The following is a 14,850-nucleotide window of genomic DNA, read 5'->3' as shown; positions in this document are numbered from 1 at the left end:
CCCTGTGATAGTGTGTGTTAGTGTGTGTTAGTAGTGTGTAGTGTGTGTTAGTAGTGTGTAGTGTGTAGTGTGTGTAGTGTGTGTTAGTAGTGTGTAGTGTGTGTTAGTAGTGTGTAGTGTGTGTTAGTAGTGTGTAGTGTGTGTTAGTAGTGTGTAGTGTGTGTTAGTAGTGTGTGTTAGTAGTGTGTAGTGTGTGTTAGTAGTGTGTAGTGTGTGTTAGTAGTGTGTAGTGTGTGTAGTGTGTGTAGTGTGTGTTAGTAGTGTGTCGTGTGTGTTAGTAGTGTGTCGTGTGTGTAGTGTGTGTTAGTAGTGTGTAGTGTGTGTTAGTAGTGTGTAGTGTGTGTGTGTAGTGTGTGTAGTGTGTGTAGTGTGTGTTAGTAGTGTGTAGTGTGTGTAGTGTGTGTGTCAAAAATCAAATCCAGAGTCGGCTTTCTATTCCGCAACAAAGCCTCCTTCACTCACGCTGCCAAGCACCTAGTAAAACTGACTATCCTAGTCCTCGTTCCGTGTCATCTAGTGTTCCAACACTCTACTCAGCAAACTGGATGCAGTCTATCACAGTGCCATCCGTTTTGTCACTAAAGCACCTTATACCACCCACCACTGCGACTTGTACGCTCTAGTCGGCTGGCCCTCACTACATATTCGTCGCCAGACCCACTGGCTCCAGGTCATTTACAAGTCCATGCTAGGTAAAGCTCCGCCTTATCTCAGTTCACTGGTCACGATGGCAACACCCATCCGTAGCACGCGCTCCAGCAGGTGTATCTCACTGATCATCCCTAAAGCCAACACCTCATTTGGCCGTTTCGTTCAGTACTCTGCTGCCTGTGACTGGAACGAATCCTGAAGTTGGAGACTTTTATCTCCCTCACCAACTTCAAACATCAGCTATCCGAGCAGCTAACCGAGCTGCAGTTGTACATAGTCTATAGGTAAATAGCTCACCCTTTTTCACCTACCTCATTCCCATACTGTTTTTATACTGTTTTTATTTATTTACTTTTCTGCTCTTTTGCACACCAATATCTCTACCTGTACATGCCCATCTGATCATTTATCACTCCAGTGTTAATCTGCAAAATTGTATTATTCGCCTACCTCCTCATGCCTTTTGCACACATTGTATATAGACTGCCCATTTTTTTCTACTGTGTTATTGACTTGCTAATTGTTTACTCCATGTGTAACTCTGTGTTGTCTGTTCACACTGCTATGCTTTATCTTGGCCAGGTCCTTGCAAATGAGAACTTGTTCTCATCCTACCTGGTTAAATAAAGGTGAAATAAAAATAAATCAAATAAAAAGTGTGTGTAGTGTGTCTCACCTGGAGTCGAACAGTGTTCCGTCCAGCAGTGTTCCGTTGTAGTGGTATCGTACGTAGTCTGACACCTCTACCTTCCTAGAGCAGTTCTCAGGGGTGTAGTACGTCTCACTCTGAACCCCGTCGTCAGGGTTCCACACGTCCAACAACAGAACGTCAAAATTGAGGATTGCGTCTGAAGGGATGACATCACCTGGATTAAGGAAGAATGACAGAGTTACACTTGATCTCTCTCTCACCTTCACTTATCCTGTCTCTCTCATCCCCTCTCTCTCACCTTCTCTTCTCTTATCCTGTCTCTCTCATCCCCTCTCTCTCACCTTCTCTTCTCTTATCCTGTCTCTCTCATCCCCACTTTCTCACCTTCTCTTCTCTCATCCCCTCTCTCTCCCCTTCTCTTCTCTCATCCCCTCTCTCTCACCTTCTCTTCTCTCATCCCTCTCTCTCTCATCCCCTCTCTCTCTCATCCCCTCTCTCTCTCATCCCCTCTCTCTCTCTCTCTCTCTCTCTCTCTCTCTCTCTCTCTCTCCCTCTCTCTCATCATCCCTCTCTCTCACCTTCTCTTCTCTCATCCCCTCTCTCTCACCTTCTCTTCTCTCATCCCCTCTCTCACCTTCTCTTCTCTCATCACCTCTCTCTCACCTTCTATTCTCTTATCCCGTCTCTCATCCCCCTCTCTCTCTCTCTCTCTCTCTCTCTCTCTCTCTCTCTCTCTCTCTCTCTCTCTCATCCCCTCTCTCTACTTCCTCTCTCCTTTCTCTCTTTCTTTCTTTCAATGTTAGACTCGTCAGATGAACATGGAATGATTTCTTTGAAGGTACTTAATCACAGTTTATAAACAGGCCAAAGACATTTTTTTGGGGGGATGAGAGGAGGGGAAGAGGAAGGGAGGAGAAGGGGTAGCGAAGTTGAGGGTGGTTGTGATTCAATTCATACTGGTGAGTTGACAGTTGTTCTCTCTGCTGGCAAAGACTGCTTCTCCCTCCAACTCTCTGGCTCTCCCTCCCCGGGCTCTCCCTCCCCGGCTCTCCCTCCCGGGCTCTCCCTCCCCGGCTCTCCCTCCCCGGGCTCTCCCTCCCCGGCTCTCCCTCCCCGGGCTCTCCCTCCCCGGGCTCTCCCTCCCCGGGCTCTCCCTCCCCGGGCTCTCCCTCCCCGGCTCTCCCTCCCCGGGCTCTCCCTCCCCGGCTCTCCCTCCCCGGGCTCTCCCTCCCCGGCTCTCCCTCCCCGGGCTCTCCCTCCCGGGCTCTCCCTCCCCGGCTCTCCCTCCCCGGCTCTCCCTCCCCGGGCTCTCCCTCCCCGGCTCTCCCTCCCCGGGCTCTCCCTCCCCGGCTCTCCCTCCCCGGCTCTCCCTCCCCGGCTCTCCCCCCCCGGCTCTCCCTCCCGGCTCTCCCTCCCGGCTCTCCCTCCCGGCTCTCCCCCTCCGGCTCTCCCTCCCGGCTCTCCCTCCCGGCTCTCCCCCGGCTCTCACTCCCCGGGTCTCCCTCCCCGGCTCTCCCTCCCCGGCTCTCCTCTCCGGCTCTCCCTCCCCGGGCTCTCCCTCCCCGGGCTCTCCCTCCCGGGCTCTCCCTCCCCGGCTCCCCTCCCCAGGCTCTCCCTCCCCGGCTCTCCCTCCCCGGCTCTCCCTCCCCGGCTCTCCCTCCCGGGCTCTCCCTCCCCCGGCTCTCCCTCCCGGCTCTCCCTCTCCCCCCCCGGGTCTCCCTCCCTCCCCTCCCGGGCTCTCCCTCCCGGGCTCTCCCTCCCGGCTCTCCTCCCGGGCTCTCCCTCCCCGGCTCTCCCTCCCCGGGCTCTCCCTCCCCCGGCTCTCCTCCCCCGGCTTCTCCTCCCGGGCTTCCCTCCCCGGCTCTCCCTCCCGGCTTCCCTCCCGGCTTTATTGGCATCCCGGGAACCATCCCGGCTTGCCAAAGCAAGTGAAATAGATCATAAAAACAAAGTGAAATGAACAATAAAAATGAACAGCAGGCATTGCCTCAAAGAAATAGAGATGTTTAACATGCCATGTTATGGCTATTATGCCTCTCTCCCCTCTCTCCCCTCTCCCTCCCCGGCTCTCTCCCTCTCCTCCCGGGCTCTCCCTCCCACTCTCCCTCCCCAAATCTCCCTCCCGGCACCTCCCTGCTCTCCCTCCCCGGCACCCTCCCTGGGCCATCCCACCCTCCCCCTCTCCATCCCTCTCTTTACCCCCGTCTCTACATGTCAAGTCAGGCCACCCGGCATTCCTGTTCTAATCTCTCCTCCCTCCCCCGTGCAAAACCCCCAATCTGCCCTCCCCGATGACCTCTCCCTTTCCCTCCCGGGCTCTCCCTCAACATGCTATTATACACACTCCCATACACTCTCCCTCCCGGACAAACACACCCTCCCGGGCACTGTCCCGCTCTCTCCCCCCCGTAAACCCCGGGCTCTCCCCCCGCTCTCCCTCCCCGGCAGGACTCTCCCTCCCGGGCTCTCCCTCCCCGTGTCCCTCCCCGTTGTCCCCGGGTTGGTCTCCCCTCCCGGGCTCTCCCTCCCCGGGCTCTCCCTCCCCGGGTCTCCCCTGGCTCTCCCTCCCGGGCTCTCCCTCCCGGGCTTCCCCGGCTCTCCCTCCCGGGCTCTCCCTCCCGGGCTCTCCCTCCCGGCTCTCCCTCCCGATCCCTCCCCGATATCCCCAGTGACCTCCCCCGCTAGCTCTTCCCTGCCCTGTGCACAGTAACAAACAGCTCTCCCTCCCCGCTCCCCGGCTCTCCCTCCCTTCCTGGTCTGTGATGTCCCCGGGCTCTTCCTCCCCGTGGGCTCTCCCTCCCCCGGGCTCTCCCTCCCCGACTCTCACTCCTTCTTCCTCTCAATTCAATTCATTTCTAAGGGCTTTATTGGCATGGGAACCATATTGCCAAAGCAAGTGAAATAGATCATAAAAACAAAGTGAAATGAACAATAAAAATGAACAGCAGGCATTGCACTCAAAGAAATAGAGATGTTTAACATGCCATGTTATGGCTATTATGCCTCTCTCACCCTCTCTCACCCTCTCTCACCCTCTCTCTCTCTTCCACACACAAATCTATAGAAAAGACACCTACATTTACCTGTCCATACACGCACCCTCCCCCCATCTCGCATTCTCTCTCTTTACCGGTCTCTACATGTCAAGTCAGGCCACACATTCCTGTTCTAATCTCTCCTCGTGCAAAACCAACCAATCTGCTTGATGACCTCTTTATACGCACAACAACATGCTATTATACACACACACATACACTAATATGGACAAACACACTCCTGACACTGTGCTCTCCCCTGTAAACGAGGGTACCGCCTACAACAGGACTCCTCCTCTCTGTGTTAGTTGTAGAGGGTTGGTCTGAGCTTCTTGCAACACTAATCTGTCAACCAGCTGATTGATCTGATATTCAGTGACAGCAGCTAGCTCAGCCTGCCCTGTGCACAGTAACAAACAGCTTGGCTCCAGGCAGCGCTCACTTCCTGGTCTGTGATGTCAGAGTGGGCCGATTCCACATGGAGCCGAGACCGCCCACTTCCTGGTCTGTGATGTCAGAGTGGGCCGATTCCACATGGAGCCGAGACCGCCCACTTCCTGGTCTGTGATGTCAGAGTGGGCCGATTCCACATGGAGCCGAGACCGCCCACTTCCTGGTCTGTGATGTCAGAGTGGGCCGATTCCACATGGAGCCGAGACCGCCCACTTCCTGGTCTGTGATGTCAGAGTGGGCTGTTCCATGGAAGACCACTTCCTGTTCCTTCCTCTGTCTGTTTTATGAATACTGTTATAACCATGTTATAGGCCTATCGTGCGACCCCATAACCATGTTATGCATCTGGAGCACAGATCTACAGCTTCTACCTGTGTTCGTCATCACACAGACAAGACAGACCAATGTTTATAACCATGTTATGGGCCTATCGTAAGCTATGTTATAACCATGTTATAGGCCTACCGTAAGCTGTTATAACCATGTTATAGGCCTACCGTAAGCTATATTATAACCATGTTATAGGCCTATCGTAAGCTGTTATAACCATGTTATAGGCCTACCGTAATCTATATTATAACCATGTTATAGGCCTACCGTAATCTGTTATAACCATGTTATGGGCCTACCGTAAGCTATATTATAACCATGTTATAGGCCTACCGTAATCTGTTATAACCATGTTATGGGCCTACCGTAAGCTATGTTATAACCATGTTATGGGCCTACCGTAAGCTATGTTATAACCATGTTATGGGCCTACTGTAAGCTATGTTATAACCATGTTATGGGCCTACTGTAAGCTGTTATAACCATGTTATGGGCCTACCATAAACTGTTATAAACATGTTATGGGCCTACCGTAAGCTATGTTATAACCATGTTATGGGCCTACCGTAAGCTATGTTATAACCATGTTATAGGCCTATCGTAAGCTATATTATAACCATGTTATAGGCCTATCGTAAGCTATATTATAACCATGTTATAGGCCTACCGTAAGCTGTTATAACCACGTTAAAAGCTATGATTTCACAATGTTGGAAGCTAAACACACAGATTACAGGTGCGGCAGGTAGCCTAGTGGTTAGAGCGTTGTACTAGTAACCGAAAGGTTACTGGATCGAATCCCTGACCTGACAAAAATCTGTTGTTCTGCATCCCTGAACAAGGCAGTTAACCCACTGTTCCCCTGAACAGGCAGTTAACCCACTGTTCCCCTGAACAAGGCAGTTAACCCACTGTTCCCCTGAACAAGGCAGTTAACCCACTGTTCCCCTGAACAAGGCAGTTAACCCACTGTTCCCCTGAACAAGGCAGTTAACCCAGTGTTCCCCTGAACAAGGCAGTTAACCCAGTGTTCCCCTGAACAAGGCAGTTAACCCACTGTTCCCCTGAACAAGGCAGTCAACCCACTGTTCCCCTGAACAAGGCAGTTAACCCACTGTTCCCCTGAACAAGGCAGTTAACCCACTGTTCCCTTGAACAGGCAGTAAACCCACTGTTCCCCTGAACAGGCAGTTAACCCACTGTAACCCTGAACAAGGCAGTTAACCCACTGTTCCCCTGAACAAGGCAGTTAACCCAGTGTTCCCCTGAACAAGGCAGTTAACCCACTGTTCCCCTGAACAAGGCAGTTAACCCACTGTTCCCCTGAACAAGGCAGTTAACCCACTGTTCCCCTGAACAAGGCAGTTAACCCACTGTTCCCCTGAACAAGGCAGTTAACCCACTGTTCCCCTGAACAGGCAGTTAACCCACTGTTCCCCTGAACAGGCAGTAAACCCACTGTTCCCCTGAACAAGGCAGTTAACCCACTGTTCCCCTGAACAAGGCAGTTAACCCACTGTTCCCCTGAACAAGGCAGTTAACCCACTGTTCCCCTGAACAAGGCAGTTAACCCACTGTTCCCCTGAACAAGGCAGTTAACCCACTGTTCCCCTGAACAAGGCAGTTAACCCACTGTTCCCCTGAACAAGGCAGTTAACCCACTGTTCCCCTGAACAGGCAGTAAACCCACTGTTCCCCTGAACAGGCAGTTAACCCACTGTTCCCCTGAACAAGGCAGTTAACCCACTGTTCCCCTGAACAGGCAGTTAACCCACTGTTCCCTTGAACAGGCAGTAAACCCACTGTTCCCCTGAACAGGCAGTAAACCCACTGTTCCCCTGAACAGGCAGTAAACCCACTGTTCCCATGAACAGGCAGTAAACCCACTGTTCCCCTGAACAGGCAGTAAACCCACTGTTCCCCTGAACAGGCAGTAAACCCACTGTTCCCCTGAACAGGCAGTAAACCCACTGTTCCCCTGAACAGGCAGTAAACCCACTGTTCCCCTGAACAGGCAGTAAACCCACTGTTCCCCTGAACAGGCAGTAAACCCACTGTTCTCCTGAACAGGCAGTAAACCCACTGTTCCCCTGAACAAGGCAGTAAACCCACTGTTCCCCTGAACAGGCAGTAAACCCACTGTTCCCCTGAACAGGCAGTAAACCCACTGTTCCCCTGAACAGGCAGTAAACCCACTGTTCCCCTGAACAGGCAGTTAACCCACTGTTCCCCTGAACAGGCAGTTAATCCACTGTTCCTCTGAACAGGCAGTTAACCCACTGTTCCCCTGAACAGGCAGTAAACCCACTGTTCCCCTGAACAGGCAGTTAACCTACTGTTCCCCTGAACATGGCAGTTAACCCACTGTTCCCCTGAACAGGCAGTTAACCCACTGTTTCCCTGAACAGGCAGTAAACCCACTGTTCCCCTGAACAGGCAGTTAACCCACTGTTCCCCTGAACAGGCAGTTAACCCACTGTTCCCCTGAACAGGCAGTTAACCCACTGTTCCCCTGAACATGGCAGTTAACCCACTGTTCCCCTGAACAGGCAGTTAACCCACTGTTCCCCTGAACAGGCAGTTAACCCACTGTTCCCCTGAACAGGCAGTAAACCCACTGTTCCCCTGAACAGGCAGTTAACCCACTGTTCCCCTGAACATGGCAGTTAACCCACTGTTCCCCTGAACAGGCAGTAAACCCACTGTTCCCCTGAACATGGCAGTTAACCCACTGTTCCCCTGAACAGGCAGTAAACCCACTGTTCCCCTGAACAGGCAGTTAACCCACTGTTCCCCTGAACAGGCAGTAAACCCACTGTTCCCCTGAACAGGCAGTAAACCCACTGTTCCCCTGAACAGGCAGTAAACCCACTGTTCCCCTGAACAGGCAGTAAACCCACTGTTCCCCTGAACAGGCAGTAAACCCACTGTTCCCCTGAACAGGCAGTAAACCCACTGTTCCCCTGAACAGGCAGTAAACCCACTGTTCCCCTGAACAGGCAGTAAACCCACTGTTCCCCTGACCAAGGCAGTAAACCCACTGTTCCCCTGAACAGGCAGTAAACCCACTGTTCACCTGAATGGGCAGTTAACCCACTGTTCCCCTGAACAGGCAGTAAACCCACTGTTCCCCTGACCAAGGCAGTAAACCCACTGTTCCCCTGAACAGGCAGTAAACCCACTATTCCCCTGACCAAGGCAGTAAACCCACTGTTCCCCTGAACAGGCAGTAAACCCACTGTTCCCTTGACCAAGGCAGTAAACCCACTGTTCCCCTGAACAGACAGTAAACCCACTGTTCCCCTGACCAAGGCAGTAAACCCACTGTTCCTCGGCTGTCATTGAAAATAAAAATTTGTTCTTAACTGACATGCCTAGTTAAATAAAGGTAAAATAAATAAATAAAAAAATTTAAAAAATTAAAAAATGTTATGAGCTTACCGTATCCTTCCTTCCCATAGGCCAGTTGTGGGGGGATGGTGACCAGGCGTCTCTCGTTGACACACATCCCTACCAGAGCTCTGTCCATCCCTTCAATCAGCTGCTTCTTACCCACATAAACATTGTAGGTGCTACCGCGGTCATAGCTGCAACGCACACACACACACACACACACAACGTTAGGGGAGCTGCCAAAATCTCAAGCAAAAAAGACAGAAAGAGAAGAAACAAGGAAAACACTAATTTTCTCAGTCAGTCAGCCAGTCAGCCAGTCAGTCAGTCAATCAGTCAGTCATATGTAGCTCTCTGTCCAGTCAGCCGTCATTGCTTGGCTGTGGTGAGACTAAATAACATGCCGCGTCACCAGGTCTGAACTACTACACCGGCCAACCAACATCTCAGTGCACATCGATGCTGAAACCTACTGGTCTACTTTAGCCCAACAGTTTACATAATATAATATGATGCCATTAATGAGATGTTTAACCTGATCAGCTTTTGGCATGGCCACTCACACACCTGAGGTTACAGTCATGTTCATGACCTACACTCACACACCTGGAGGTTATACCTGTGTGTTCATGAACCTACACTCACACCTGGAGGTTATACCTGTGTGTTCATGGCCTACACTCACACACCTGAAGGATACCTGTGTGTTCATGACCTACACTCACACACCTGGAGGTTAACCTGTGTGTTTGACCTACACTCACACACCTGGAGGTTATACCTGTGTGTTTATGACCTACACTCACACACCTGGAGGTTATACCTGTGTGTTTATGACCTACACTCACACACCTGGAGGTTATACCTGTGTGTTTATGACCTACACTCACACACCTGGAGGTTATACCTGTGTGTTCATGACCTACACTCACACACCTGGAGGTTATACCTGTGTGTTCATGACCTACACTCACACACCTGGAGGTTATACCTGTGTGTTCATGACCTACACTCACACACCTGGAGGTTATACCTGTGTGTTCATGACCTACACTCACACACCTGGAGGTTATACCTGTGTGTTCATGACCTACACTCACACACCTGGAGGTTATACCTGTGTGTTCATGACCTACACTCACACACCTGGAGGTTATACCTGTGTGTTTATGACCTACACTCACACACCTGGAGGTTATACCTGTGTGTTTATGACCTACACTCACACACCTGGAGGTTATACCTGTGTGTTCATGACCTACACTCACACACCTGGAGGTTATACCTGTGTGTTCATGACCTACACTCACACACCTGGAGGTTATACCTGTGTGTTCATGACCTACACTCACACACCTGGAGGTTATACCTGTGTGTTCATGACCTACACTCACACACCTGGAGGTTATACCTGTGTGTTTATGACCTACACTCACACACCTGGAGGTTATACCTGTGTGTTTATGACCTACACTCACACACCTGGAGGTTATACCTGTGTGTTCATGACCTACACTCACACACCTGGAGGTTATACCTGTGTGTTTATGACCTACACTCACACACCTGGAGGTTATACCTGTGTGTTCATGACCTACACTCACACACCTGGAGGTTATACCTGTGTGTTCATGACCTACACTCACACACCTGGAGGTTATACCTGTGTGTTCATGACCTACACTCACACACCTGGAGGTTATATCTGTGTGTTCATGACCTACACTCACACACCTGGAGGTTATACCTGTGTGTTTATGACCTACACTCACACACCTGGAGGTTATACCTGTGTGTTCATGGCCTACACTCACACACCTGGAGGTTATACCTGTGTGTTCATGACCTACACTCACACACCTGGAGGTTATACCTGTGTGTTCATGACCTACACTCACACACCTGGAGGTTATACCTGTGTGTTCATGGCCTACACTCACACACCTGGAGGTTATACCTGTGTGTTCATGACCTACACTCACACACCTGGAGGTTATACCTGTGTGTTCATGACCTACACTCACACACCTGGAGGTTATACCTGTGTGTTCATGACCTACACTCACACACCTGGAGGTTATACCTGTGTGTTCATGGCCTACACTCACACACCTGGAGGTTATACCTGTGTGTTCATGACCTACACTCACACACCTGGAGGTTATGGTGTGTTCATGGCCTACACTCACACACCTGGAGAGACAGTAGATCTGTGTGTCTGTGACCTAAACTCAGACACCTGTAGATCATACCTGGTGTTCATGACCTATCACACACCTGGAAACCTGTGTGTTCATGCAGCTGGTCTGTCATACCTGGAGACAGTAGAACTATGGTCTGTCATGGCCTAAAGTAGAGACAGTAGGTTAACCTGTGTGTTCATGGCCTAAACTAGAGACAGTAGATGCCTGGTCTGTCATGGCCTACACTCACAGTAGATCCTGTGTGTTTTCATGGCCTACATTACAGACCTGGAGGTCTTGCTACCTGTCATTCATGACCTACAGTAGACACCTGGAGCTGGTCTGGCCTACACTCAATAAACCTGTAGTTCAGACACTAGGAGGTTATCTACCTGGTGTTCATGGCCTAAACTCACACACCTGGAGGTTATACCTGTGTGTTCATGACCTACACTCACACACCTGGAGGTTTACTGGTCTGGCCTACACTACACACCTGGAGGTTATACCTGTGTGTCCATGACCTACACTCACACACCTGGAGATTATACCTGTGTGTTCATGGCCTACACTCACACACCTGGAGACAGTTATACCTGTGTGTTCATGACCTACACTCACACACCTGGAGGTTATACCTGTGTTTTCATGGCCTACACTCACACACCTGGAGGTTGGTCCTGTGTGTTCATGGCCTACACTCACACACCTGGAGGTTATACCTGGTGTTCATGACCTAACTCACACACCTGGAGTAGACCTGTGTGTTCATGGCCTGTCTCACACACCTGGAGGTTATACCTGTGTGTTCATGGCCTAGACTCACAGCTGGTCCTGTGTGTTCATATAACTAGACACCTGGAGGCAGCTGGTCTGTGTGTTCATGGCCTAATACACACCTGGAGGTTATATCTGTGTGTTCATGGCCTACACTCACACACCTGGGTTATACCTGTGTGTTCATGACCTAACTACACACCTGGAGGTTATATCTGTGTGTCTGGCCTAACTCACAACCTGGAGGTTATACCTGTGTGTTCATGACCTGTCACTCACACACCTGGAGGTTATACCTGTGTGTTCATGACCTACACTCACACACCTGGAGGTTATACTGGTCTGTCATGACCTAACTCACACACCTGGAGGTTATACCTGTGTGTTCATGGCCTCACTCACACACCTGGAGGTTATACCTGTGTCTGTTCATGACCTAACTCACACACCTGGAGGTTATACCTGGTCTGTGTTCATGACCTAATAGACACCTGGAGGTTATACCTGTGTGTTCATGGCCTATACTCACACACCTGGAGGTTATGGTCCTGTGTGTTCATAATACACTCACACACCTGCTGGTTATACCTGTGTGTTCATGGCCTACACTCACACACCTGGAGGTTATACCTGTGGGTTCATGGCCTACACTCACACACCTGGAGGTTATACCTGTGTGTTCATGACCTACACTCACACACCTGGAGGTTATACCTGTGTGTTCATGGCCTACAGCGGGACAGGTATACAGTATCAGCCGGTGTATTTAGTAGCAGTAGAGATAGAACTAGGTGGTCTGTCATAATAAAGTAGAGACAGTAGATCTAGCTGGTCTGTCATAATAAAGTAGAAACAGTAGATCTAGCTGGTCTGTCATAATAAAGTAGAGACATTAGATGCAGCTGGTCTGTCATAATAAAGTAGAGACAGTAGAACTAGCTGGTCTGTCATAATAAAGTAGAGACAGTAGAACTAGCTGGTCTGTCATAATAAAGTAGAGACAGTAGATGCAGCTGGTCTGTCATAATAAAGTCGAGACAGTAGATCTAGCTGGTCTTTCATAATAAATTAGAGACAGTAGATCTTGCTGGTCTGTCATAATAAAGTAGAGACAGTAGATCTAGCTGGTCTGTCATAATAAAGTAGAGACAGTAGATCTAGCTGGTCTGTCATAATAAAGTAGAGACAGTAGATGCAGCTGGTCTGTCATAATAAAGTAGAGACAGTAGATGCAGCTGGTCTGTCATAATATAATAGAGACAGTAGATTTAGCTGGTCTGTCGTAATATAATAGAGACAGTAGATGCAGCTGGTCTGTCATAATATAATAGAGACAGTAGATGCAGCTGGTCTGTCGTAATATAATAGAGACAGTAGATGCAGCTGGTCTGTCGTAATATAATAGAGACAGTAGATGCAGCTGGTCTGTCATAATATAATAGAGACAGTAGATGCAGCTGGTCTGTCATAATATAATAGAGACAGTAGATGCAGCTGGTCTGTCATAATATAATAGAGACAGTAGATGCAGCTGGTCTGTCATAATATAATAGAGACAGTAGATGCAGCTGGTCTGTCGTAATATAATAGAGACAGTAGATGCAGCTGGTCTGTCATAATATAATAGAGACAGTAGATGCAGCTGGTCTGTCATAATATAATAGAGACAGTAGATGCAGCTGGTCTGTCGTAATATAATAGAGACAGTAGATGCAGCTGGTACATCATAATATAACAGGAACTGTTTAAATCCAGTTATTCTTCAGTTCAGGCTTGGAGACTGAAGCAGAGTCTGTCTCTCTCTGAACATCTCTCTCTCTCTCTCTCTCTCTCTCTCTCTCTCTCTCTCTGACTGAACTGCTCTCTCTCTCTCTCTCTCTCTCTGACTGAACTGCTGTCTCTCTCTCTCTCTCTCTCTGACTGAACTGCTCTCTCTCTCTCCCCCAATTCAATTCAAAGAGCTTTAATGGCATGGGAAACATTGTTTACATTACCAAAGCAAGTGAAATTGATAATAAACAAAAGTGAAATAATCAATCAAAAATGAACAGTAAACATTACAATCTCTCCATCTCTCTCTCTCTCTGTCTGCCTGCGTGGCTGTTTGGGGGACCCGGTGATAAAACTTTCACATGAGTTTATAATATAATAATAATAATAGTTTATAGACGTACACGCCACTCACTGCATGCAGGAACTGCAGGAAGGGAGAGGGGAAGAAAAGAAAAGCAAAACGATACCTGGAGTCAAACTTCTTTCCGTCGGGGAACATGCCGTTATAGTGGTAACGGACGTAGTCCCCTACTTTCACAGCGCGCCCGCACTGCTCCGGCACGAACGTTTTCTCAATCACGATGTCATCTAACGGTACCGGAGGGGCGTCACAGGCGGCAAACGCCACCAGAACCGCCAGATAGATCATCCCGTGCACGCACTGGTTCATTGTCATAGCACTATCCTTTACCGACAAAAATTAAGGTGGATAACCGTGACTTTTACGGTTGCTATTGGTCTCTTTTTCACTCTCGCAGGTTGTTTCGGTTCCTCTGAGCTTCTTCTTCCCGTTCTGTCTTCTTCCCTGGATCCCAGTCCGTTCTTGGTTTAATGGAATGGGCGCAGGCGCAGTAGCACACAGCAGATGTGTTGACGTGGAAACAGAGGGCCCAGTAGTCAGGGCGGCAGACCAAATAGACTGCATCACTACTGCAAGACCCCCACAAGACCACCAGACACAAATTTATTACTGTAGAAGAGTTTACATTGACACATGTAGCCTATATAGGCAAATACAGTTTGAGGGGATATTTCATGCTGGGCTATGACGGGGTGGGGGTGTGGTGGTGGGCCAGTGTGTAAGTATTTTTCAGGGGATTCCCCCCCCCCCCTTTAGCTTTCTGGAATGTCTCGACGTGGCAGGGGAGAGTGAAAGCAGCAGGCTACAGGGACAATTCGAATTAGTGGGTGATATAATATGCTACTTTTCTAACATATAATCCATACTAAACATATATCCGAACACAACCGAACAAGCAATTTCATGTTGCCTATTGAAAGTTGTAAATTCACCATTCACCTGGCCACTTCTCATTGTCTCTGCGTGAAATCAATCACATTCGTTGTGTGGCAATTTGGAATTTGGTTTGGGGTGCAATAATGGAAAACACTTAATCTGTGACTTTGTGACACTCATTTACATAGAGGTTAATAAACTACGGGTTAGTGCAGTGGTGTGGTTTTCCTCAACCAGTAATTAGGGGAGGTGCACGGAGCCCTGCCCGGAGTAGACCGGGGAGGGAGAGTTGTGTCGAGATAAATGGTGGGGGTAGAGGCGGTCCTTGTCCCACGCAAGGCACAGAGCAGAATAGAATAGAGACGT

At 49.6% G+C, this 14,850-nt stretch overlaps 1 protein-coding gene across 1 annotated transcript in view; it reads right to left on the bottom strand.

Moving 5' to 3' along the window:
• Positions 1-14,087, bottom strand: part of LOC127909217 (peptidyl-prolyl cis-trans isomerase FKBP9-like) — a 22,627-nt gene extending 8,540 nt beyond the window's left edge. Inside the window, exons 1-3 of the mRNA XM_052469461.1 lie at positions 13,715-14,087; positions 8,563-8,708; positions 1,328-1,517 (exon numbers count right to left, since the gene is read on the bottom strand). Coding sequence (XP_052325421.1) covers positions 1,328-1,517; positions 8,563-8,708; positions 13,715-13,923 — 545 coding nt within the window. The 5' untranslated portion in view covers positions 13,924-14,087. The remainder of the gene's footprint in view (positions 1-1,327; positions 1,518-8,562; positions 8,709-13,714) is intronic.
• Positions 14,088-14,850: the final 763 nt, after the last annotated feature.

The sequence above is a fragment of the Oncorhynchus keta genome, chromosome 19 (genome assembly GCF_023373465.1).
Source record: "Oncorhynchus keta strain PuntledgeMale-10-30-2019 chromosome 19, Oket_V2, whole genome shotgun sequence".
NCBI lineage: Eukaryota > Metazoa > Chordata > Actinopteri > Salmoniformes > Salmonidae > Oncorhynchus > Oncorhynchus keta.
Note: the sequence above shows the minus strand (reverse complement) of the source record. Positions and strands in the feature narration are given on the sequence as shown.